The 25,838-nt window shown below is 51.1% G+C and overlaps 2 protein-coding genes across 2 annotated transcripts; both read left to right on the forward strand.

The window, feature by feature from the left end:
* Positions 1-4,537: 4,537 nt before the first annotated feature.
* Positions 4,538-6,541, forward strand: IL13 (interleukin 13; the record flags this gene model as incomplete). Its single annotated transcript, XM_081036205.1, has 4 exons — positions 4,538-4,696; positions 5,686-5,739; positions 6,003-6,107; positions 6,434-6,541. Exons 1-4 carry the CDS (start codon positions 4,571-4,573, stop codon positions 6,539-6,541), a joined length of 393 nt encoding a protein of 130 aa, XP_080892331.1. The 5' UTR covers positions 4,538-4,570.
* An 11,165-nt stretch (positions 6,542-17,706) lies between these two features.
* IL4 (interleukin 4) lies at positions 17,707-25,570 on the forward strand (the record flags this gene model as incomplete). Its single annotated transcript, XM_081036206.1, has 5 exons — positions 17,707-17,838; positions 18,107-18,160; positions 22,990-23,118; positions 24,006-24,089; positions 25,475-25,570. The coding sequence occupies 5 exons, from the start codon at positions 17,707-17,709 to the stop codon at positions 25,568-25,570; spliced, it is 495 nt and encodes a 164-aa protein (XP_080892332.1).
* Between the last annotated feature and the right edge of the window lie 268 nt (positions 25,571-25,838).

Raw genomic sequence — 25,838 nt, forward strand, 5'->3', positions numbered from 1 at the left:
TTACAAAATTAAACATACTCTTACCTTATGATTCAGTAATCATACTGCTTGGTGTTTATGCAAATGAACTGAATACTTATGTCCACACAAAATCTGCATATGGATGTTTATAGCATTTTAGTCACAATTGTCAATAGTTGGAAGCAATCAAGATATCCTTCAGTAGGTGAATGAATAAATATCGTGATACATCCAGACAATGAAATATTATTCAGTGCTAAAAAGAAATGAGCTATCAAGCCATGAAAAGACATAGAAGAAAATTAAATGCATATTACTAAGTAGAAAAAGCCAATCTGAAAAGGCTACATACATACTGTATGATTCCAACAATATGACATTCTGGAAAAGGCAAAACTATGGAGACAGTAAACAGATCAGTGGTTGTCTGGGATTAGGAAGGGAGGGAGGAATGAAAAGGTGGAGCACAGAGGATTTTTAGGGCAGTGAGACTACGCTGTATGATAACAGAACAGTGGCTATGGCATTTGTTAAAACCCATAGGCTACAACACCAAGAGTGAACCCTAATGGGAACTGTGGACTCTGGGTGACAATGATGTGTCAGTGTGGGTTCATCAGTTGTAACAAATGGACCGCTCTGGTGGGGGATGCTGATAATGGGGGAGGCTTTGCATGCATGGGGGCCTGGAGCACATGGGCACTCCCTGTAATTTTTCCTCAATTTTGCTGTGAATCCAAAACTGCTATAAAACAATAAATAAAACCTAGTTTTTTAAAAAGCAATGGCTTCACAAAATTTAATAAATGGTAACAGAAATTTTTATTTTTCAAAAAACAGGTTCCCAGAATATAACATGTTTTCAGTTTAAAAGGTCCCACTGTGTTTATGTCATCATAGATGAAAGATAGTAAGGTACATCATTGTAAAACTTGGAACATGGGGACTAGGAAAATTTCCTACAAATTTCTAGAGAGAGTTAGAAAAGATCTGGATTCAAAAAAGCTTTTGGACATCCACACAGCAATACTGGAAGATAGGAGGCCATAGCACAGGCAGTCAAGATTCTGAAAGGAAATTATTTCCTGCCTGAAATTCTGTGTTTATGAGGATGTGTCCCCCCCAAGAAAGACGAAGACCTGGGGTACAAGTAATAGAAGAATCACACAGGACAGAGGCAAAGGGAATTCCAGGGCAATGGTGACAGGAGACTTCAGGGTGACAGCTGTGTAGAAGGGTCAAGGACAGCTGTCCATGTCAGAGCATGTCAGCAGGCTCCAGGGAAGAGTTTGTTGGGAAGATGAAATTGTGAGAATAACTGATTTACCCAAATCTCTTGAGACGAGATTTATATGAGTGGCGGAGAATTCAGGGTTAAATCACTGAGATGAACACAAAAACTAAGCAAATGGAAAAACAAAACAATTGTTAAATCCAGAAAACAGTTTTGATGGAAAAGACAAATAATCGTAGTTAACCATATTTCAACTGTGAGTATATTAATGTAATTATATAAATGGTAAACAGGGCATTTTACCCAAATGATGATCTATGTATATTGTTAGGATGGCATAAAGGAAGGATGCAAATGGAAGAAGAATGGCAAAGACTCCAGAGAAGTACATATTCATCGTAGACCACAGATAATGGCTACACCTGAAAAATCAAGACATTTAGAGACGTGGAGGAGATAAACATCAAAAGAAATAGTTAAAATCATGATTCCTCTGGAGAAGAGGTTGGGGGGCGTTGCTTGTCAACAACTAAAATCTGAGATTTTACCCTACTCACATGCTAACAAGTTAGTCCCTCATTTCATGCTTGTTGGCAGAAGAGACAAAGAACAGTTCATTAGGCACAGTATTGGCATTTTTAATTTTGTTCCCTGAACCCCACTTCTCACAGAGCGACGCCAAGAGAACCAGATGGAACCTGTACTCGCAGGGGATTGCCTTGCAGGAGCGGGAGCCTGAGCTTAGGGAATTTGCAGGTGGAATAACGGTCCGTGACTCAGCCTGCCTTTTGCTTCAGAGGAAGGTGTTCTCTTCCCGCTTGTTACACAAACATCCTTAACAAGGCCGCCGGGTACACGGTGCGGCGGCCGGTGCCGCACGCGCGAGACGCGCGGAGATGCGGGAGGCCATGGAGGACTGATTTTCAAAACTGCTGTTTTTTCATTATACCCTCCTTGAATTATTTGATTTAAAAATTTTACATGCATGTATAACTTCCATAAAACTAACAATGTAATAAGTTAGATGTTTAACATTATTAAAAACAACTCGCACAGCCCTTACTCCCACTGACGGGACATCTTTTCTTTCCAACCCAGACCCAAAGTCGGAAAAAATTGGAAAAGGAAGTTTTCCGAAACTGCGCGGGGCGGTCTGGTGGGCAGAAGGGCGGTGTCGGCCGCAGCGACCCCCCCTCGGGACGGCGCCCGCCACCCGGGACCCGCCGTGGGGACCGCGAGCCACGGGGCTGCCCTGCTGTCGTTCGTGTTGGTTACAATCACCGCGTGTGGATGGCGCCCCGCAAAAAATCAAGAAATGGCAACACAGACCAGTGGACACGGACAGCGGGTCTCGTCCCGCGGCTGGGGACCGGAAGGGTCTCCCGGCCGCGGCCGATGGCGGCAGGGCCGGGGGGTGGCGGGCAGCCGGGTCCGGGCCAGGTGGGGGCAGCGGGACGGACGCGCCACCGCCTCGCCAGGGGCCCGCGCGCCCCCGCGCCCTCCCCCCGCGCGCCCCCCCCCGCGCCCCCCGCGCGCCCCCCCGCGCCCCACCCCGCGCGCCCCCCCGCGCCCCACCCCGCGCGCCCCCCCGCGCCCCCCACCCCGCGCGCCCCCGCGCCCCCACCCCGCGCGCCCCCCCGCGCCCACCCCGCCCCCCCCCGTGCCCCCCCCCCGCCCGCCCTCACCCCGGCCGCCGCCCGCGCCGCTACCCGCGCCATCTCGCCGTTACATGAGGCCGCGCCCCTATCTCCGCCGGGCATCACCGCGGCCGCCGGGCCAGCGCGCCCTCTCCCACGTGCGGGGCGCACCTCCCACTGCTCCCCGCCTGGGTTTTGCTGGTCGTGGCGAGTGGGGAGGCATTGACTCATCCTAGTGCCTGCACTAGGGACTTGCACAGCCCACGGTGGTTCCCCACTTCTTCCCCCGTCACAGAGACCCCATGGAAGGTGCCACTGGCCTTATTCTACAGATGAGGAAACTGAGGCCCACAGAAGGCTCACACAGCCAGGTGGCAGCCCTCCGGGCACTGGAGGGCCACGCGGGTCACGGGCTGGCTTCCACAGTCAGGGCCTGCAGTTCGGTGGGCAGCTTGGGGTTTGGACAGGAGAGGGTGGGCATCGTGTTACCAGTGGGAGGAGAGGGTCTGCGAGGCTCGGAAACTTCTGAGAAAGAGATACAGCTCCAGCATCTCTTGAAAGACCCTTTTGAGAAGGTTGAGTGCCCCCTGGGGGCATCACAGAGGCCCCCTGAGCCAGCAGGCGGAAGGAGGGGGCCTGGAGAGGGAGGCACTGGCTTAGGGGAGGAAGTGAGGGAGGGACAGCGCTTGACATCAGCTCCCAACAGGCAGACGCTGCAGCCTCTGTTGTGGGGGTTTCTGGAGAACTTCTAGAGAAATGGGGGATGAGCAGGAGAAGGGCTCCGCGCCAGAGGCCCTGCATGGGATGGGCTGCTCACAAGGGACCCAGAAGCTGGCCTTCATTGTTCAGAAGGGAAATTGAGGCCCCCAGAGGGTAGAGGTTGGTACCACAGAGACTGATGGGCAAAGGTGTCACTCCAGGTCTCAGTGGCACTGAACCTTTACACTCTGACCTGGCCTAAGGCTGGGTCCACCTCCCACCAACCTGGCACATGAAGGGGTTCCCAGCAGGATGGGCCCACCCTGAGGTCCTGGGTGGGGCGCCTTTACTCGGTCATCATCAAAGCCCTGGAATGAAGGAAAGTTCCCAGGAAGATCCTTGAATCTGACTGGCTGTTTCAGTACAGACCTGGGAATCTGAACTTTTATAATCCTTCCCATTGTGGGGCCAGTGGGAAGCCAGGGGGTGCCAAAAGAACTGAACTTCACTCTGCTCCTTTTTCCATTTGTATTTTGTATCCAAAGCAGGTATTACTTTGGTAATGCAAGAGATCATCATTTCATTGAAAAATAAAACCTCCAAATTCCCGTGTCTGGTGGTCATAGCACTGTCTGCCCAAGCACAGTGGTGACTCAAAGGGGTCTGAGGACAGCAGCTGAGCAAGCCCTCAGGGTTGGTCACCAAGCAAGACGGCCGGAGCTCTAGGCCCCCTCAAGGCCCTCTCACCTACTCCTGGAGCGAACCCATCCAGGTCTTGGAAACTGCCCCAAGCCCCTCTCAATATTACGTCCACAAGAAATCAAACTCTTTCCTTTATGCGATGCTGGATTTTCCACAAAGTAAAATCAAGATAAGTAAAGATGTGGTTTATAGATAGTGCTCGACAAAGCGGAGACCAGAGTATGAAGCATCACACTTGGGCTATAAAAGCTGCCACAAGAGACCAAGGCCACAAGTCAGTCAGCTCAGCCCACCTACACGTCTGCTCCTCGTTACTCCTGTGTTGGCTCTGGGCTCCATGGCGCACTGGATGACCTTGGTCATTGCTCTCACCTGCTTTGGTGGTCTTGCCTCCCCGGGCCCTGTGCCTACCTTCACGGCCCTCAGGGAGCTGATTGAGGAGCTGAACAACATCACCCAGAAGGTGAGTGCCTGCTGGCCAGGGTCCCAGCTCTGAGGATGCTGGGTGGGTGACTCTCAGAAGAGTACAGGTTACAGTCTGGGCCAGGAAGGCTGGACCTGGTGCTAAGACGCCTGTGGGTCAGAAAGAAGCGCCATGGACCAGGGGACAAGCTGGGCCGTGAGGGAGAGAGAGGACCCAGGCTGGGGGGTGCAGCAATATGGATGGACCACCTGTTCCCCTGGCCCGGCCCTGCCAGCTCCTACTTAGCCATTTCTTAACAGAGGAAAGCAGAGACAGGCCAGCACCCTCTCAGAACCATTTGGCTTTTGCCAACGGGATCTGAATGCAATGGTACGGCCATTTTCACAGCATCTCAGTTAAACCCATTCTTAAGGAATGGTTCCTTAGTTGAGTCAGCTCCTCTCCCGGGTGGTGACAGCTCACACTTTCTGGGCACTGATTACATGCCAGGCCTCGTGCTGGGTGCTTTATATCTTATTTCATCACTGCCAACCATCTCAAGAGGCAGGTATGATGACCCTGTTTCACTACTACGCCTCCGTGAGGTTAATTCACAAAAGCCTGATTCAAAGCAGGCCTGGCTGACATCAGCGTGCCCATGCTCCAAATTGCACTGCCCCCCAGTTCGGAAGCCGGGATGTTTATACACTGGATCCCGCTGCCTCCCATCTGCTTGGCCTGGCCCTTCCTACCTGCCTGGTATCTTACGTCCTCATGCCCTGCCTACGGCAAGCTTCACACAGGTGTGTCCCTCACTGGTTGTGTCATTCCATCTTCCTCTCAGCTCAAACACCCTGGAAGATGGGTCTCCCCCACTGTGCAGAACAGGAAATGGGGCTCAGGGACAGTGAGGGGGACCAGGCCTGTCTCAGTGCTACACCAGGGATGCTTGTGGGGCCTGACCCCCATGGACTGGCCTGGCCTGGGGTGGCTGGGGCATGACTGGGACGCCTGCCAGCATTCAGTTCACTGTCCTTTTGCTCCCCCAGGCTTCCCTCTGCAATGGCAGCATGGTGTGGCACGTCAACCTGACGGCTAACTGGGTAAGGACCACTCGGAAGCTGGGAGGGAGGTGGCTGAAGGCTTGGGCTTGTCTTCTCTGAGCCTCGCTCTTAGGGCTGGGGCTTCCAAGCAAGCTGCAAGACCTGTTCTCTCTCCCCTCATAATCCGGGCCCCTCCGCCCCCCAGACCCAGCTCTGCCAGGTTTCTCAGTCCCCCTCCTCCTGCAAACGCACTGAAGTGTCACCCGAGCCGTAGGCTGGGGGTGCCCAGCAGAGCCTAACAGGCCACGCTGTCCTCCCTGCAGTCCTGTGCAGCCCTGGAATCCCTGATCAACGTCTCTGACTGCCACGCCATCCAAAAGACGCAGAGGATACTGAAAACATTGTGCTCCCACAAGCCCTCCGCCGGGGTAAGGCCCCTGCTCCCCTGCACCTGTCTCCTGCCAGCCCTGGGCTCACCAGGGAGCTCCAGGGGAACCTGCTGGGCGTCCGCCGCGGGGAGGGGGTCCACTGTGGCAGCAGGGACATGGCCTTTGGGGTTTCCAGACCTGGGCTTGAGCATTCCTGACTCCTACCTGTGCTTCAGGAGCCACATCTGTAAAATGCGGTGATGACAGTGCTCACCTACGGGGCTTCTGTGAGGAGCCAACAGGCCGGTCCCCGGAAAGCCCCGGGCGGGTGTCGGCTGTCCTTCCTCTGGTGGTGTCCCACTAACGCACTGGCCTCTGCCCCACAGCAGGTTTCCAGCCAGCCCATCAGACACACCAAAATCGAAGTGTCCCAATTTGCCAAAGACCTGCTCCGACACGCAAGGAAAATCGTTCGCCACGGAAAGTTCAACTGAAGCATGAAACGCTAGCAGTATTATCAGCAGAAGCTGCCCCTGACTGTTTAAGTTGTTGAGTCTTTTTCCTTTCAGATGTCAGAAATTTCTTGGGGAGATGGGGAAGAGGGGGAGGGAGGGGGGTAAGATCGCCTTAGTTTAGACCTCAGCCCATGCTGCCTGCCTTCAGCCCCGCCAATCCAGCGGCCCCTTGGCTTGGTGCCCGGGGCTCAGCCTGGTGGGGCCTCCTCCATCCGGGGCTCCGAGCTCCATGGACAAGGGTAAAAAAGTTGCCCCACACAACTTCCCCTTCCTTAGAGCAAATTGTAGCATTACAGTGGGTGCCACCCTTGCCAGACACACCGTGGGAACGGGATCCACTTACCACAGGGGCAGCTGAGGCAAAGTGGCTCAGGCATATTTCCTCTTGGTCTTATTTATTACTGTGTGTTATTTAAACAAGTGTATTTGTCTGAACCGGGGCTAGGGAGGGGCTCTAGCACTAAAGCAGCGGGTGTAAGGAATCCCTGGGAATAAGTACCGTGTGCAAAATCCTGCTACCTCACTGGGGTCCTGCCAGCCAGCAGGGCAATCAGCCCTCAGCCAAGGAGTAATTTATTGTTTTCCCTATATTTAAAGTTGAGTATTAAAATATGTTATCAGAGTTAATAATATATAGATGAACAGCCTAGAACACTGTACATGGTATGTGTGGATTGTACGGATGGGTCGTTGAATAAGTTCTTTCATTGACTTTGTCACACTGGAAACCAGAAATAAAGATGGTGGCAAGAGAGCCGATGGTGTTTGCCTTTTATTTTGGCCTTTGAATGCTGGCCTGTGTTCTTACGACTCTGGAGCTCTTGGGGAGGCAAGCCAGTTGTTGGAGGAGGGGGAGTGAGGGACAGGAGCTGTGCTGAAAGCAAGCCAGCCCCTTGGGAGGGCGGCCTTGGCCTGGAGGCAGCCCCCCCACCTACCACCTGCAGGGAGGGAGACAAAGCTTGGGCCAGGCTCTCAAGGTCCAAGGAGGGCGTCTGGAGCAGACAGGGACCTCAAAAGTCCTCTCGTGATCACAGCTCTTGAGGAGTGGCCAGCCTCTGGTGTCTCGTTCACAGCTCTTAGTGAGTCACACACCCTCTGGCATCTCCCTCATAACCTCTCTGAGCCTCAGAGAAGAGAAGGTGGCTTGCCCAAGGTCACACAAGGAGTAACGTCAGGACTTTCAACTCAAAATTCACTCCAACTCTAAAATTCACTCCAACTCTTGCCTCCCTCTGTCCAAGTGTCATTTGGCCTGAATGCATGACCTTTATGATCTCGTCATCAACCTGTTTGGGCACCTCCCCTGATGGGGAGCTCACTACCTACTTTCCAGGGACAGCCTATTCAACGTTACCACTTCTCATCATTGGAGAATGCACTCACCACCTCTGTGAAGGAAGACACACCAGTTGATTTGTGGCCTGTGGACTGTGGAGCAGCTGAAGCAGAGAGCCAGGGTCAGGGGCCCTGGTCAAATGACTTTTTGCTTCTTCTTTGGCCCAGGCCAGCAGAGGGAGTGCCAGTACCAGCGGGCTCAGCAAGCCCAGTGAATGGTCATGACTGTCAGCAGTGGTTCCTACTGGGACTCTCTGCTCTGGGAGGGGCCCAGAGCAGAGGGCGACCCGAGGACGGAAGGCCTTTGCAGTGGGTGGTGGCCATCAGACACCAGTTTCCAACGCTGAGTGGCAGACAGGTGTTCTCTCTGTCCCCAGAGCCACACGGGGACAGCACAGCAGTGCTCAGAAGTCAGTGGAATAAGGGGGATCAAATATATGGTGATGGAAGGAGAACTGACTCTGGGTGGTGAACACACAATGGGATTTATAGATGATGTAATACAGAATTGTACACCTGAAATCTATGTAATTTCACTAACAATTGTCACCCCAATATATTTAAAAATAAAAAGAAGTCAGTGGAAGCAGCCAGCCAGGAGCAGCAATGGCTGCTGCAGGCAACAGAGGCCGTGGCCGGACCTGTCCAGGGGGTGCGGGACCAGGACAGACAGCCGTGTTGTGGACTCGTCACTCGTACCCAGGCGGAGGTGGGGGGAGAAGCCAGAAGTGACAGTGCAGGGTGCCAGCGATGCTCGGCCTGGGGAGGGGGCACAGGAGCTGAGTGTCCCACGGGCTGTCCAGAGCAGGGACCGGACTGGTCTCTGTGGTCCCAGGGGGTTCACACTACGTTTGCTGAGACTGCCTGTGGCCTGTGATGTACCAGCCTCCCGGGCCAGCGAAGACTAAGACACTACATGAGCTCAAGGCGAAGCACCTGAAAGGCGTCTTTAAGCAAAGGAACGTCTGGAGAAGGGTGCTGGATCCTGGGAGGGTGGGGAGCTTCCAAAGGCAGGGGTGGGGGTAGGAGGCAAGATCTCCCCTATCCCTCTCCATCCAGAGATTCGAGGATTTTAAGGCCAGAGTACATTTATAGAAGATTGATTTATTTAAATACAAAACTTAGCGACCCATCTGCCGGCAGCATCACTTTTGACCCATGTCCTCTGCCCAACCAGAGCATTGGCCTGTCTGTCTAAAAGGGAGATGGAAAGTCTTCTGGTGAAATTCCATGTGAATCTCCCAAGAACAGAGACTGGAATTGAGGCTGGCATGGGGGAGGGTCCCCAGGCGATGTTCCAAGCCAGCCCATCCTGAGGTCCCCGCGCTGGGTACACAGTGCCCCGCCGGGCTCCACCACTAGGGGTCCACGGCGTGCCACATCTTCAGCTACCCGCAGCTCTGCCTGCTCTCTGAGACTGTCCCCCAGGCTGGGGACTTGTGGTCACAGGCGGGTGCTGTGCAGTGAGCTGGAGGGGCTCAGGGCCTTCCACAGAAGACAGACACCTCACAGAGCCACACAACTAAACCACTGCTGGGGGCAACAGGGAGGTGGGCCCAGAAAGGAATGAGAGAGAAAGGAAAAATAGAAAGAGAACCAAAAGGTCGGTGTCAGCCACTGTGGCTGGGAGTGTCAGCCCCTAGGGACTGACCCCCCGGGGTGTTTGCTGGGAGTTTTCTCTGCCTGTCTTCTTGCTTCTTTCATGGAGGAGGTGACCCCTGAGCAAAGAGACAAGGTGGGCGAGGGGTTGGGAAGAGACAGTGTGCTTGGTGAGTGGGAGGGAGATGCTGGTCATGGGGCCCAAGGTGGGGAGCCCCTTGACACCCAGGAACCCCAGGCCTGGGAGGTTTCACTGAAAGAGGGGTGGGGGCTCAGGTGAGAAATGAGACACACATGAGCTTCCGGTGAACTTGGCACCAAACACCTCTGTTTGCTGCTCAGATGAGGTGTCAGAAATACTCGAGTCACCTTGGGGGTTGTCTGAGGCTGGCCCTCTGAACTGCTCAGGACCCAGGAGGCCAGGGGCCCGCATCTTGTGACGGGTTTATCAAGTCCATCAGCTTATGACTTTTTCATTATGATCAACGGGGAAGTTCCTTCCGCTTATGATCTTAATTCAGCTGGTCAGTTAGAGCAAACTCAAAAACCACTTCTCCCTTCAGCTGACGCCCTTCTAAGAAGGCCCAGCCTGGTCCAGGCTGACCATACCCCCGGGGGGCGGCCTGGCCTGGGACACGCTGGCCAGTTACCTAGTCTTTCTAGGAGGCCAAGCCAGTGTCAGAACTGGTGGCTGTATCCACGGTCACGCCCCACTCCCACACACAAGGCCCACTCCTACTCTGAAAAAACTCATAAAGCCTCATTATCTTCATTTCTCGGCTCCACCCAAAGCAGCAGAGCAAAGGGTTTGCAACAAACTTTCCCAGATCGACTGATTTCCCGGCAGCCGGGGGGGCCCCATGACGAAGCCAGCGAGATCCCAGAAGCGGTTTTCTACTTACGACCTTACTTTCTGTTGCGTTCTCCCCCTTCCCCTCCACGGTGCCTTCTCTTGTGGAAAGTGATTCTCAAAGCGACCTTCAGGGAGGCCCCCGCCCGTGCACTGTCTGGGCAGACATTGCGGTGTGGTCACCCGTGACGTAGATGCCAAAATTAAATAGAGCCGCTCTCCTCAGCTCCATTCTCTGCGTCACTTGCAAAAGCCTGGGGCCCAATAGCTCTTCCTGAAACCCGGAGGGGAGTCCCCTGCGGTACCTGATGGCCTGCTGACCACACCAGCCAGAGGGTCCAGGGCCCTGGCCAGGAGCCACAGCGATACATTAGAAAGGCAAATTCTCATGTATTGTCTCTTCTTTCTTCTAATCTCTATTCCCCACATTTTCTATAATGAACATACATTCATTTCCCACTGGGGGACAAAGGCAAATTTAATTGAAAACAACAAGAAGATGAAATTGATGTCTGGTCATGAGGGACCTGATCACAACTGGGGGGAAGAGGTCAGCAGCACCCCGTTGTGCAGTCCCAGCCCCTCCCTCGTAGCCGGCTGTCTCAGGAGAAGGGGGGCATGTGCAGAGGCCTGGCTGCCAGGAGGTCCAGCAACCCTGTTCCTACGGGCTGGACCCTCGGGCCAGTCAGACCCCGTGTTGCCAAAGTGGGAAAGGCACTCCATTCTTGGGGGTCTTTATCCAGCCCCGGCCCAGCAGGCTGGGGCAGAGGGACCCGGAGATGACATGGGAAAGGCTGGGCTGCCAGTCCAGATCTGAGGCTGACGTGACATCAATGCCCTGGGGACAGATGGAGAGGTCCTGCCGTCTCCTCAGCCAGCTTCCCTCTCTCTCGGGAGAACGACTGTCCATCTGCTTCTCAAAGAAAACAGAAGCGAATGGTCTACAGACTCCTTCACCATCCGCTCAGCAAAGCTCGAGTCCAAGGCCCTGCCTGTCTTGGATCCAGATTCCCCGTGGTTCCTTGTCCCTTTGGAGGGGCTTGGGACAAGGACTTCAGGGTCCAAACAGCCCTGGCTCCCAGTCCCTGCTGTGCCCAAGGTCCCTTGGTGTGACGAAGGCCCAGTCTCAGCTGCCCATCGTGGAGTGAAGCCCCCTCCATCCCTTCCACGAGGACCCACGAGCCTTCACAGGGGGCCAGACCCTCTTCTAGGCGCCAGGGACCCGGTGAACAAAACAGAGCCCACAAACACGAGAACACAGGACGTGCAGGTGGTGGTGGGTGCCCCGAGGGCAATGAGGCAGCAGGGCTGCAAGGGCTGTGAGGGGCCGCCTGTCGTGAGGGCTGGTCGGAGAAGTCCTCCCACCTGAGCTAAGGCACAGGAGATCTGGGTGAAATGAGGGAGGAGAAAGGCGTTCTGCATAACAGAGGGAAACATGCAGGGCCAGGGGACAGCAAGGTCTTGAGCAAGAGGGAGCTGGGATGCTCCTTCCAGCAGCATCTGTGTGGCCAGAACTGGAGCAGCAGGAGGCGAGGCTGCGGGGTCTGGCTTTGCTGGAGGGGGGCAGAGTGGCACCTCTGGCTGCTGCGTGAAGAGCGGAAAGTGGGGACAAGGGCGGGAGCAGGATGACTCGTTAGGAGGCTCCTGTGGAAACCTCCTGTGGAAATGACGGTGGATGTGGCAATGGAGCGGTGGGATGTGGTCAGATTCGGAGATATGTATGCGTTTTCTGTACAACATACACTTATGGCTATATCACTTATATGAACATTGGCCACGTAAAGTTATAAACATGTATTTTAGGTAACACGAATATTAAATATATATTTAATTTTTCTATCCATATAAGTTTAAAAAATCTTCTATTATGGGAAATTTCAAACACGTACAAAGTAAATCCTGGGTCTCCACCGCCCAGCTTCACCAGTTTTCAGCTCGTGGCCCCTCCCTCGCCCCAATGCACACGGGCTTTCCATTCACTTCGGGAGACAGTACGAAGGCAGACGCCTGGGTGACCCACTGGATATGGAGCACAGGAGGTTTTTATGGTGGTGTGAGCCCCGTGACGGGTGGGGTTGCCATTTACTGAGTTGGGGAAGCCTGTGCTCCAGCGAGTGCCATTTATAAAATAACTACTGATCATGGGTGATGGATTGCCTACGCCTCACAGCCAGCACCCCTTCTCGAAAACATTCACAGCATCCACACTGCTGTTTCCATTGCGTGAGTCCCACCCCCGCTGGGCGTCGATGTGCCCTGTCTGTACTCCACATGCTGTATCTGTGATGTCACTGATAACCTCCTATCACCAAATCCAGCGGAAGCGATGTGCCCTTATTCCACCTGCCCTGTGAACCGTGTGCCCCTGCTGACTTCTCACTTCTCCTCCAGACTGTCTCAGGCCTGGCGTCCCTCTCAGGCTTCTCGTCTGCCTGCCTTCTCTCCTTGCCCTGTGTCGCTGGAGTGCTGTAGGCCTTGGTTTCCTCCCTTCTCTCGTCCCCTTGGTTTCCTCACCCTCTGTGTCAACAACCCAGACCCTTCGCTGTGTCCAGAGCAGCGGACCCAGGGGGAGGCAGCTCAGTTCATGGTCCCCCCACTTCACCTCCTCCCCCCTTAACCTGCCATCTCCGTGAACAGCCGGTCCCCAAGCCAGAAAACTGTGGTCCTTTGTGACTTCTCACTCTTCCTTACCTCCATATTCAGCCAATGAAAATCATAACCATAAACTATAGCAATAATGATGATAGTTGGCATTTACCGAGGGCTTTCTATGTGCCAGGCATCAGGCCAAGCACCTTATATTTATGACCTCATATGACCTTCCCACAGCCCTATTACCCCCCAGAGAGTAGGCGGCAGAGCTGGGACGGAGAATGACCAGGTCCCGCTGACTCCAGGACGCACGGCCCTCACTCACGCTCTGCCCTGCTGAGGACCTCAGACCCACCGCGCTCCTGCCTGCTGTCCTGCCCTGTGCACGGGTGGTGCAGTCCCCCTGCTCCTGTCCCCCTGTCTTTCTTCAGGGCCTCCAGGACCATCCACGTGCGGTCCCCCTGCTCCTCACCAGGGCTCACTTACTCCAGTCTCTGCTAACGTCACACTCTTGGAGGCCTGTGACCGGTTTTCATGAATAAGCTCAGGAGGCGTTGCAAAGGGCTCCTCCTTCTGCGTGCTGTCCTGCCAGCTGACAGAAGAGGAGGGAAGAGGAGCTTTGAGCTCCGCAAGGCTCAGGGTGGGGCAAGAATCCTCACCGGGCTGCTCTGTTCAGCCTCCATACCTTTCCCCCTGAATGCTGGCAACTTCAGTTCTCAGGCCCCCTTGAAGTTAGAATTTGGGTGTGAATTGTTCTCCAGGGAGCTGCGGAAGGAAGGAAGGCGGAAGGCAGACGCCATCTTCCTGCTCCCTCCAGCTGGAGCCCTGGAGCCATTCTGTGGGTGTCTGGAAATAGCTGAGGCAGCAGCCCGGGGATCCCTGGATTGCAGCTTCAGGCCTGTGTTCTTGAACTTCAGACCTGCAGTGGCAGCCTCCAGGGTAGTGGTCCTTCCTATGGGTCATTTCTTCAAAGTTTTAGGCCCAGCCTGGAGCCTGCTCCTCCACCCACACCCCCAACATTTTAAAAGTACCTACTTTCCTGCATTAAATGCTTTCTGCCTGAAAGTATTGAATCCAGACACATAAGTGAGGGCTGCAGTGTAGCAACTAAAGGCGACTCCCTGAAACAAGGACAGGACCTCAAAAACCATAAAGGGGACACATCCAGGGAGGACATGTGTGGGGACGTGATCACTGGCCAAACTTCCCCTGGCCCTGTGCAGAGTCAGGTTTGCTAATAGATTAAGTACCACAGTCATCTGACCAACCAGAGACGGGATGAATAATGACAACAGAACTGTCATTTACAGAGCACTCACTATGTGCCAGGCACCCTTCTCACTGCTTTAAAAACATTAAAGTGTTTATTCCTCAGAACCACCTCACAAGGCAGGTATAACTGTCACCCCCACTTTAAGGAGGGAGCTGAGTGGCGTGCCCAAGGTCGCAGTGACAGAGCCCAGCAGCCAGCACTTCTGGGCTGCCTGGGCCCACTGTGTGCCATGGAGGCATCCAGGAACAGCCACCCTTTATGGAGTGACGTGTGCCCAGCACTTTTCACGGAATTGCTCACTCATTCCTCACAGGAATCCCGTGAGGAGGAGTTACATTATTCCCATTTCACAGGTGAGGAAACTGAGACCCAGAGAGAGATAGTGATCTGCCCACGATCACATTGTCGACAAGAGGCTTGTTAGCTAAGCATCAAAGCCCAGCGCTTATAACTGGTACATTCCAGGGCCTGAGAGGAAAGCTCTGCAGCCCCACGGGGCCAGTGCTGGGTGTCAGCTCTCATGCAGGGTAAAGGGGAGAGGGTGTATGGCTGACACAGGACATACACAACAGAGTCTTCAGTTTCTCTCTGAGCTTTGATGCCCACCCCGCCAGCCGTGGACCATTACCGCCCATGACACCTGCAGGCTGGGAGCGGCATTCTCTGACCCCCACATTCCTGGCCTCTGCCCAGCCAGCCACATGCACAGCTGCCATGGTGCCACACTGCAAAGCATGGTCCATTTTCTCCTTATTCCCTTTGAGGGGACATTCTGGCCACTCCTTGATGTTCTGGAAAGTTAGTCCTTTTTCCCCGGTCTCATCCGACCGTTGAAAAAACGAAAGCAGCAGCTGTATTCTGCTTCTGAACTACTGGTTCCCATATGACACCCCTTTGCTGACTCACACCTTTGCCCCCAGAGCCCCCAGCCGGGGATCTGATCCTTAGCGAAGGTAGGTGCTCGCAAAAATCACTGCAGAAATATGTGGGTGTCTTTTCTATCACCTCTCACAAACTCCTCCGCAGGAGGAGCCTGCTGACCTCCCTGCTCTCCAGCTGTCCTCAAACTACAGGTTGTGGAGAGGTGTACTCTACACCCGGACACTCCTCCAGTGTGTCTGCACTCCCAAGTTCACACCTGCGTTGACTTGAACCTTTCCTCAAGAAAGGAATATGTATGCGCCCTTTTACTCCAAATAAAAGTTAACCTGAATTTGAAGTCTCCACCTGTCCTGAAAGGAACTGTTTACCCTTCTCATAAACTCCACCCATCTGTATAGTGAAGGATTTACTTACCTTAGCAAAAACACAAATAATCCAATTTAAAAAATGGACAAAGGACCTAAATAGACATTTTTCCATAGAAGATAAACAAATGGCCAAGAAGTACATGAAAAGGTTCTCAACATCACTGTTCGTCAGGGAAACGCAAATCAAAACCTCCTACCTCTTAGAATGATCATCATCGAAAAGACAGGAGATGACAAATGCCAGTGACGACAAAGGGAACCCTTGTGCATTGTTGGCGGGATGGTATATTGATGCAGCCACTATGAGAAACAACACGGAGTTTCCTCATAATATTAGAAATAGAACCACCATATGACCCAGCAATTCCACTTCTGGATACACGTACACTAACAAAAGGAAACAAAAACACTAACTTGAAAGAATATCTGCACCCCCACATTCATTGCAGCATTATTTACAATAACCAAGACATGGAAACAACCTAAATGTCCACTGATGGATGAATGGATAAAGAAAATGTGACACACACACGCACACACACCGCAATATTACTCAGCCATTAAAAAGGAAGAAAATCCTGCCGTTTGTGACAACATGGCTCGACCCGGGGGACATTATGCTAAGTTAAGTAAGTCAGACAGAGAGACAACTACTGTATCTCACTTATAGGTGGAATCTAAAAACAAGGAAACAAAGTCATAGGAAAAAAATTAGATTTGTGTTTACCAGAGGTGGATGAAGGTGGTTAAAAACCACAACCTTTCAGTTCTAAGATGAAGCCCTGGGATGTCATTACAACATGACAACCACACTTAGCACTGCTCTACGGTGTGTACAAGGAAAGTTGTTAAGGGAGTAGATCTTCGAGTTCTCATCACAAGGAAAAGAACTTTTTGTCTTTTCCTATTTTTGTTGCGTCTGTATGAGATGGCAGACGTTGCCTTAAGGTAATCATGTCACAATATATGCAAGGACTGGAACCCCCAAATGTGCAGCTGGTGTGTGATGTGCAGCGGTCTTGTAGAGGCTGTGCCCTTCACCTGTGAAGTTTGACCCAACTCCCCGCAGTTGGTGTCAGGAGTCATTGCGTGAGTTTGGCAAACTTGTTGCGCAGTCCGTGCGCACCCTAAAACTGGTGGAAGGGCCTTCTTGATACAGTAAGCCAGGTCCTCTCCTTCACAGAGCACAAGGCACGGTAGTAAGATCCCAAATGCAGGAACGACCTTAGCAGGATTCTTTTCTGTGTGATCTTCCAGAGGGAAAGGTCAGAAACCAAGAGACAGAAGTGGACAGGAAAGGGAAGGGAAGGTTCCAGGAGAAAGCAGCGTGCCATGTTTGGGTGCAGGAATCCTGCAGCATCCGAGGGAATAATGCACATGCCCAGCACCTCACCAGGTCCCCGAAATCAGGCTCAGGCAGCAGGGTGGGCGGTGGGGCATTGACGGAGCTGATTTGTAAATCACTCAGGCTGTGGCTCTTTTTCCTAATGAGCTGAACATGAAGTTAAGTCCCATTTAAACAGGGGCCACTCCTGAAACTTTGGGATGGTCCTAACTTGCGTAGGACCCCCTCACTGTGAAAGACCTAAGGACCTGCTGGGACCCAAACTAAGCCCACCTAGTGTGACCCGTCCTTTGGCAAAGACCGAGACCTGGAAGAGTGGCTTGTCTGAGCGCTAGGAGTGGAGAGGATCTGTGTCAGTACCTCCCTTCCACCCAGAGAAAGAACCCCAGGTCAGCTCTTCCACAAAAGAAAAGTTTCCAAGATGCCACCCATACTTGGAAAAAGCCAGGTTGAAATACCATTCAAGTCAAGCTTTCTTGATATTACTCTGTGTTTCCCCAGGAGGATTGCACTACAACAAATTCGGACACCTGTGGCCTCTTCCTTCAAAGCAAAAAGCCAGCATAACCCCAAGCTGATAAGATTAATCTACAGAGCAAATTATGGTGTAATTTCCTATGCTGATACTTTGTAGTTAATTTTTTAAAAAAGTTTCATTTTCCTATTGGTCTGATTTCACAGGAACATTTTACCTGTTTCTGTGAGGCATTTTTTTCTCCTGGAAGAGAGGCGCTGATTGGCCCCAACCTGGTGTAATGAAAATTTCCAATGTAAACTCATTTTCCCTCAGTTTCAGCAATTTCAAATCTATATATAGAGATATCTTTGTCAGAATTGCATTGTTAGCTTCACCTTATAAACTAATTGTCTCACATTGTCATTACAAATAGAGCTCTATTAATGTATCTCACCTCCCTACTGACCCCAGCTCTGGTCTGCCTACTAGCATGTACCAGCAATTGCATCCAAGGACGCAGGCTCATCTTCTTACAGGAGATCATCAAAACGCTGAACCACCTCACAGAGACAAAGGTGAGTAAGCTATCTGGCACCATCTCTCCAGATGTTGGGTGATGCCGTGGGTATTTCTTCAACTGTGAGAGGAGCATAGCAGCTTCTAGAGAAGTTGGTAGTTGGTGGTTGGTGGCAGGATGGGGAGCAGAGCAGAGACTTCTCGCTTGGCACTTTTCCTCTGAGGGATTGTAGGAAGTGCTGTCAGTTCGAGGGAGTGAGAGATGCTTAGTTGGATGTAGTCTGCACAGTTGGAGGTAACTGTCTTTTGCTCTATTTTTCCGCCTAGACTGTGGACCGGTGTATGGAGATGACTGTAGCAGAAGTCTTGCCTGCCCCAAAGGTAAGAACTGCCCCAGGTCTGCTTTGGCAGATGGGTGACTTGGGAGAGGAGAGCCATCCATAAGTGTTTGGACAGGAAACCTTTTTTTTTTTTAACAGAAAGAGAACGGGCCCAACTTAACTATAATGAGAATTCTGATCTTTACTCTCAAAATGTTTTGGTGTTTCTGGTTTCACTTGATTTAGAAGATGTGTAAGAGATAGCTTGGATCTTGTAATCCTAACTCAGATCCTGGTCAAGGCAGAGCTCTTTAGGATTTTACCCAGGCCCAGCCTCGTACCTGAAATATAGGAGGCACTCGATAAACGCTTGTTGGAAGAGAGAATTTGTATGGCCCGTACATTTCCGAAAATACTCTCACAAAAGCAGATATTGAGATTACAGGTTGAGGGAGCTTTCATTTTGTCTAAGAGACTTCCTATGGCAACAGAGAAGGTATTGCTGGAGCCCTCCTCCTCCGCAGCCCACCGGCTCCGGGGCGGCTGTCCAGACACTTTCGGCTTGCTCTGTCTTGCGGACTGCCCTCCAGCCTGGTCCGGACCATCCTACCAGGTGGGGGTCCAACCATCCCTGCTTCAGGCTGCTCGGGCATCTCGCCTTTCCACCTCCGGTGCCGTCTCACCCCCGCCCCTCTATCGGCAGTGGGAGGAGATAGATGAGACAGCTGATAGTGCATTTTCTCTGACAAACACCTGACTACAGCCATATCAATAGCTTTGTGCACTTCAGTTCCTGTTTTCATGGAAACACACGACTGAGAATGAAAAACCCAAAGCTTCAATTTACCAGTGGTCTCCTAACCACCTGCTTTCCACGTGTACCAGAGGGGGCAGCCTGGCCAGGAGTGAAACCCTGTGGGTTGGGCAGGGCCATAGCCCAGGACCCAGGCCGTGAAACAGGCCCGTCCTGCTTCGTGAGAAAACTGTTCTTCAGGTCTTTACCTGAATATCTCATTTCATTTAAGAGTATTCCAGGAGTTGGATGTACACTAATGTATACTAGTGTAATGTGATTATGTATAGTATGTAAAATACATGTATATTATATAAGAGCATATATAATTTTGTCCTTCAGAATCTTATCATGGATCAGACTCTGTCCATCGGTAGGTTGGAAGGCCTTGGAGATTTTACATCCATATAAAATTATATATGAATGTGATGTTAATATTTCACATATGTATATAAAATAGCCAGGAGTCCATTGCATTGTGCTCTAGGCTCTCCTGGGGGCGCCTACACTGCTGAGTGGGCTTTACCAAAGCCAAGGGCAGGGCCCCAAGAAGAACGTGCTGAGGGTCTGAAAGTGACACAGCCTGTGGTGTGTCAGCCCCAGTCCTGCTATTAACTAGCTGTGTAGCCTTTGGTCAATTTGCACACCTCTTTTTGCCTCAGTTTCCACATCTGAAGCAATGAAAGTGATTTTGAAAGTTGGTTGCTATCCAACTCTTGAATTAGTGGAAAGTGTTATTGTAAGATGATGTAACTCTTGATTAAAGGCAAAAACTGGTTGTAGAGAAGCAATAATTCTAAGAGGGAGGAGCCAGCGGTTGGAAATGATCAAAACCCTCCAAGACTCCAAGCCTGGGCCACCCCACCCTGGGCTGTCTCTAGAAGACTCAGCCACCCCTCAGCCCTGCTGAGGTGCAGGCCTGCTCACGCCGTTTCCTCCCACTGCTGGCCCTCCTCTTATTGGGTTCTCACATCCTTCCCCCACCACACAAGTAGACATCTCCTAAAACAAATCCCGCTGCCTTCCTTCACTCTGACCTGCCTCCGGTGCCTTCCCCCGACCTGCTTCTGTTCCTCCCGGACGAACAATCTCATTTTTCTATCCTTTTCTTTTCCTCAAAGACTCAGCGCTGCTTACTAATCAAGGTATTTCAGAACAAGGAAAGGTAGTGCTTTTCAAAACCCACAAAGGTGGTATGTGGGAAGGAAAGTTACTTCTTTGTGTTCCCAAAGAGGAACATCTTTCCCAAATCCATTGTATTAACTTTCTTTCTTTGGGGGATCAAGAATTCCTGTATCTCCACGTTGGGTAGCATTCTGCTCTAGGCAGTTGCTGGCAAGACTGTGCTGATCTAAATCCTGCACTTCATGGGCAATGCCTACTGGGTGTCTATGAAATAAAGGCGGTTTGATGAACAGCAAAGTGGAAAGCAAGCAACAGCAGGCTGGTCTCTGGAGGATTTCTTGGGTGTGCCATTAATTGGAGGTATTTCCTACCAAAGAGAGCTAAAGTTCATAATTTTTCAGAGAGCTCTACACCAACCCTCAAATAGTTTTGTGTGTGTGTGAAAGTAGAGGATTTTCCATAAACAGTACTGGCTGACTAAAAGTGGAGATGAGGGATACAGCACAAATAGGACTGGATTTTTATGGCCCGGAATGAAGCTAGTCAAGAACCAAGTCAGAACTCTACTAGAGTTACTGCCACAGAAGGAAGCGGCCGTTTTGACATTCCCCTGAGGGACGGGCTTCCTTATGGCTTGCGCCTGGGCCTCCCTTTTGAGTCTCTTTTCCTGAGCTGTTCTGAACTGCAGGTCTGCTAGGCTGTCATCAAAGTGTGCCCCTGAGCGATGACAGACACACAAGCGGAGCGCTGGACAAGCAGCTGAAAGCAGTTGAGATGGGGTATCATCCTGTTGCTTCAACATGAATGGAACTAAAACGTTAAGGCCCTTAGCTAAAAAGGCCTTTAGAGTTAGTTTTTGTGGGTTTTTTTGTAAAGTTTTTCCATTTGATTCAAACTCTTTTCAGTTCCTATTGTATCCTAATTACCTTTAGGAAGTCCTTTCACAAGTATCTTTACAGGGCTTTTCCCTATATTATATGGCCATATATGCAAAACTAAGAGGCAATTTAATGTCTAGGCTCCAAGCCAGTGTCAGAAAAGTCTCTAAAAGTTTTGATGGAAGCTAAGCACAGCAGCTCTTGTCCTCTGTCTTCTAAAACCTCACTTTCTCCCTCCAGCCACACGGGGGTCTCCTACATTTACACCCGAGGTAGTGGCTGCCTTCTCCTTGGTCTTACCTCTGCTCACCCCCAGGGGCACCATATTTATGGGAGGATTCCTGACTCCCTGAGCCCAGAGATGCTGGCACTGCTCTTACATTTCCAACTAGACTCCTGGGCCCAGGAGGGCTCTCAGCCAGCTCATTAAATACGTCTGTCCTTCCAAAGGCCTTCCCTATGGGCCCCACAGGGGAAAGGGGAAGCTTTTGTAGTCTGGGATTCTGGTGCTCGTAGAAGTTAGCCTAGAGAAACAAAAGATAAACAAGATTTGCACGGATGATTCACTGCAACATTATTTACAGAAGAAAAAATTGCAATAATAGGGGGTTGATCCGTTAGGGTCCACATATGCCATGGGTTCCTATAGAGCTCTCAATCCTATGTTCCAAATACCATTGAACGACTTAAGAAATGCTTGTACTGTATGTTAAGTGTGAAAAGGCTACAAAGCAGTACCAATAGCTGGTCCCTATTTTGAAGAAAAAAAAAGTATTTAAAAAACCTGGGAAGATAGTTACCAAAATATTAACAATAGTTATCCCTGGCTGGTGGGATAATGAGTGAATTCATTTTTGTTGAATATATTATTTTTATAGCCAACATGTATCACCTTGATAACCAGAAAAAAGTATGAGACTGCTAAGAACTTAAAAAGCTGCTTGGACAGTTCTTCTCATACGAATCCCCTGGAGATCTTGTTAATGCACATTTGTGATTCAGTGGGTCTGAGATGAGGCCCGAGACGCTTCATTGCTACCTGGCTCCCAGGTGATGCCCATAAACCATACTCTGAGTGGCAAGGGACTAGAACAGGCCCTGGCAGAGGATAGAGATAGCTTTGTCCGAGCTGGATCGGACTGAAGCTTAAGACCATTCTCCAGGCTTTGTGACTTGGTTCTTCAATGGAAATGAGAGGCCACGCCAGGCCTGGTTCACACTGAGACACAGCCTTCTCCCAGATTCACAAGATCTGCTTCCCCGCTTGCTCATGCCCTCTTCTAAGGCCCAAACGTCCCCAGGGAGAGCCACGTGGCCAGACCCACAGCAGAGCTGCCAGCATTCCTAGCACGGGTCTGACCACGCATGTCAAGGTCCAAGTCCCCTGACAGAAGCCCTGTCCTAGGCCCAGCTCGATGGCACCCTCTCTCAGAAGCTTCCCCGATCTCCCGAGGCCAGACTCCTGGGGCATCTTGCTCTGACCCTGGTACTCACCTCTAGCTATGGAGAAAAGTCTGATCTCCTCCCCTGGACCCTGAGTTTCTACACACTCCACATCTCCCACGGGGAGGGCTACGTGGAAAGCATGGCCACAGCAGCCCTGGCCAAGCCAAAGGATGGGCATCCATGTATTCAACGAGCCTGTAGGATTTCCAGGAAAACCTCATAGGAATGAGCGAGAGCAGACTCTGACTATGAGTTCATGTGGTCATCTTCCACAGAAAGAACAACTTGCACCACGTAAACGGACTTGGGCTACAGACGGGTGGTTCTTCATTCAAATGCCCACCCTGTCATTTGCTTAGTTGGGTGACTTTATTCAGGTGCCTATTCAGCAAAACCTTTGCAGGGAAAATAAACTGGGAGTTTCTGAGGAAAGGCTGCTGCATTTGCAGGAAACGTGGAGAGGCTCTTTACAGAGGTTTATGTTTACAGCCTGTCACCCACACGGCAGGAATCCTTGAATACCTGACCCACAGTGGAGCAAACTTTCCTTCTCCACGTGTCCTCCCACAAAAAAGAAAGCAGAAGGAAAAATCTCTGTGCCACGTTCAAAATAGAGCCGGTACATGGCTGTGGTATTTCTCTTTCTAGAGCACAACTGAGAAGGAAGCCTTCTGCAGGATCGCAATGGAGCTTCGGCAGATCTACCACGCACAGGAGTGTGGGACTGGGAAATACCTGAGCAGACTTGACAGGAACCTCAGCAGCTTGGCCAACATGGTAAGTAAGCTGGTGTGCCGACAGCTGGGCCCCTGGCGCGTGGCAGCCTCCCTTCTAAGTGTTCAGGCTCCTGGGTGACAGCGCCCTTCATCAGTCAACCCGTTCGTTCGTCAGCAAGTACTGCTGAGGCTAAGTGAGTGCCACGTGCTGCTCTAGGCACTGGGGACACCGTCGTAAAGACAAGGCAGAGTCCCTGCTCTCACAGAATGTTCTAGTAGGGGAGTTAGAAAAGCAAACAAACATGCCATGATGTCCAGCAGTGATAAGTGCTTCGAAGAAAAATACAGGAATAGAGAACATAAGTAGGGGAGAGGGCTGATTTAGTGGTTGGTGATGTCATCTGAGCAGATATGTAAATTCCGTGGGAGAACAGGTCACATAACTAACTGGGGAGAGAACATTTCAGGCAGAGGGGACACCCGGCTGTGCAAAGGCCCTCACTAGAAATGAGTTTCATGTGTTCAGGATCAGTAGAGAGGCCGGTGTGGATGGATCAGAGTGAGCGGAGGGGACTTGAGGAGGAAATCAGCTCACGCAGAGCCTTTGGATTCCACCACAAGCATGGGGGGAAAATCCACTGGGTCTAGAGCAGGGCAGAGGCTGCGATCTGATTTTTCTGATTTCAAATGATCCCTCTGGCTACTGTGTGGTAAACAGACTGAATAAGGGTAAGCGTAGAAGCAAGACGGCCTGTTGGGGGCTACCGCGGCAATCCAAGCTGAAGGCAATGGTGGTTTCGAAAAGGTGAGAGCAGTGGAGGTTGTTAGATTTGGGATTAACTAAAAATACAGCTGACGGATCCATTGTGAGGGGTGAGGGAAAGAGGAAAAGGAGACCACTTGGTTCCGGGCCTAAGGCCCTTGGGGGACGGTTGCTGCTGTTTACAGATACGGAAGAGTGGGGGCGAAGCAGGGCTAGAGGCTGAGCAGGAGATCGATCGGAAGTTCAGTTTTGGTCACGGTAACTTTGAGGTACCTCTTAGACGGCGAAGTGGAGATGTTCAGAAGATTGTTCTAAAAGTCTGAAGCTTAGGGGAGAGGTTAGACCTTGTGATATAAAATGAAGAGTTCCCAGAAAGATGCTATTTAAAGTCCTAGACCTGAATGACACAGAGAAAGGAAGAGATCCAAGAACTGAGCTCAGAGGCACCAACATAGAGAGGTCAGGAAGGACACTGAGAAGTAGCCAGTGAAGTAGGAGGAAATGGAAGTGTGCGGTGCCCCAGAAGGCAAGTGAAGAAACTCTTTTAAGAAGGAAGACGTGATCACCTGTGTCAAATGTACTGAAAGGTCAAGTAAGATGAAGAGCGAGAATGGCTGTTGGATTTGGCACGATGGAGAGCACTGGTGATGCCGATATTAATGGGATGTGGGAATGAAAGGCTGAGTGAAGTGGCTTCCATGGAGAATGGGGTGGGAAGGAGTAAAAAGGAAGGAGCAATGAACATAGAAAAGTCTTTTGAGGTGTTTTGCTACAAGGTTGCAGAGAACTGTACTGGACCGACAGCTGAAGGGCCGGTGTGGAGTGAGGGAAGTTCTTATAAGGTGGGGGTCTATGCAGCCTGTTAATGTTCCAATGGGAATAGTCTAGAACAGAGGGCAGAACTGACACTGTAGGAAAGAAGGAGAGCCAACAGTGGATGCTGTCTAAGGCCATTCCTCCCCTCCCTGGGCCTGTCACCTTATTTGTAAGACAAGGTAATGGAATAGGGAGCTGACATTACACTCATTCTCTCTTTTAATCCTCTTAACTAGCATACAAAGTGGGCACTACTGTTCCCATTTTACGAAGGTGGAAACTGAAGCTTTTATAAATGAAGCAGTTTGTCCTAAAGCAATGCAATTAATAAAGTGGCAGGGCTAAGATTCCCATGGAAGCAGTGGCCTGGTGGCAGGAACCTGGACTCCTTTCCACCTGACATGATGCCAAGCTGTGGTGTTGCTGTTTAACGGGCAGCAGGGCAAAGGGACTGCTAGGACCCGTCTCAGCAGTCCAGGTGGCCCCGTAGAAGGCCCAGGAAAGTAGTGGACAGGTCTGAGACTCCACCTTCATGGTACGCTCCTGAGCAGCACCTGGCTGTGTGTGACACACCTCTCCAGAGACGGTGGCATCCCCGAAGGCAGACCCATAGTGATGGTACAGGAACCATTTCTAGAAGAGTAAGAACGCACCGAAAACGGGCAAACCCTACTGCCCTAGCTAGTGACAGAGTCAGACTACCAGATGAGCTACACGGGAGGCCCTGATCTGGTAACTGTCCAAATGGCGAGTGCCACTAGCTTGACTCAAGTAACCAGGAATGACAGCAAGACTCAAATGTGTAGCAATGCAAACTAATGAAACATTTCTTCTGTAGAACTCCTGCCCTGTGAATGAAACCAAGAAGATCACCATGAAAGAACTCTTGGAAAGGCTAAAGCAGACCATGAAAGAGAAATACGCAAAGGGTTGAAGCTGAATATTTTAATTTATGAGTTTTTAATAGCCTTATTTTAAAAATATTTATATATTTATAACTCATCATAAAATAAAGTATATGTAGAACCTCACAGCATGATTTCACTTTAATAGCATTGGCTGTTTACTTGACAACTTTTGGGGAAACCAATTTAATTTACTGAGAAACTAGTGTGCAAGTAAAAAAGGAAAGATCGCTTACTTCTCAAGGGGTTCCCCCCTCTAACTGGGGACATGATGCACAAAATGATTAAAGAATACAA

Source organism: Rhinolophus hipposideros (genome assembly GCF_964194185.1).
Source record: "Rhinolophus hipposideros genome assembly, chromosome: 23".
Taxonomy (NCBI): Eukaryota; Metazoa; Chordata; class Mammalia; order Chiroptera; family Rhinolophidae; genus Rhinolophus; species Rhinolophus hipposideros.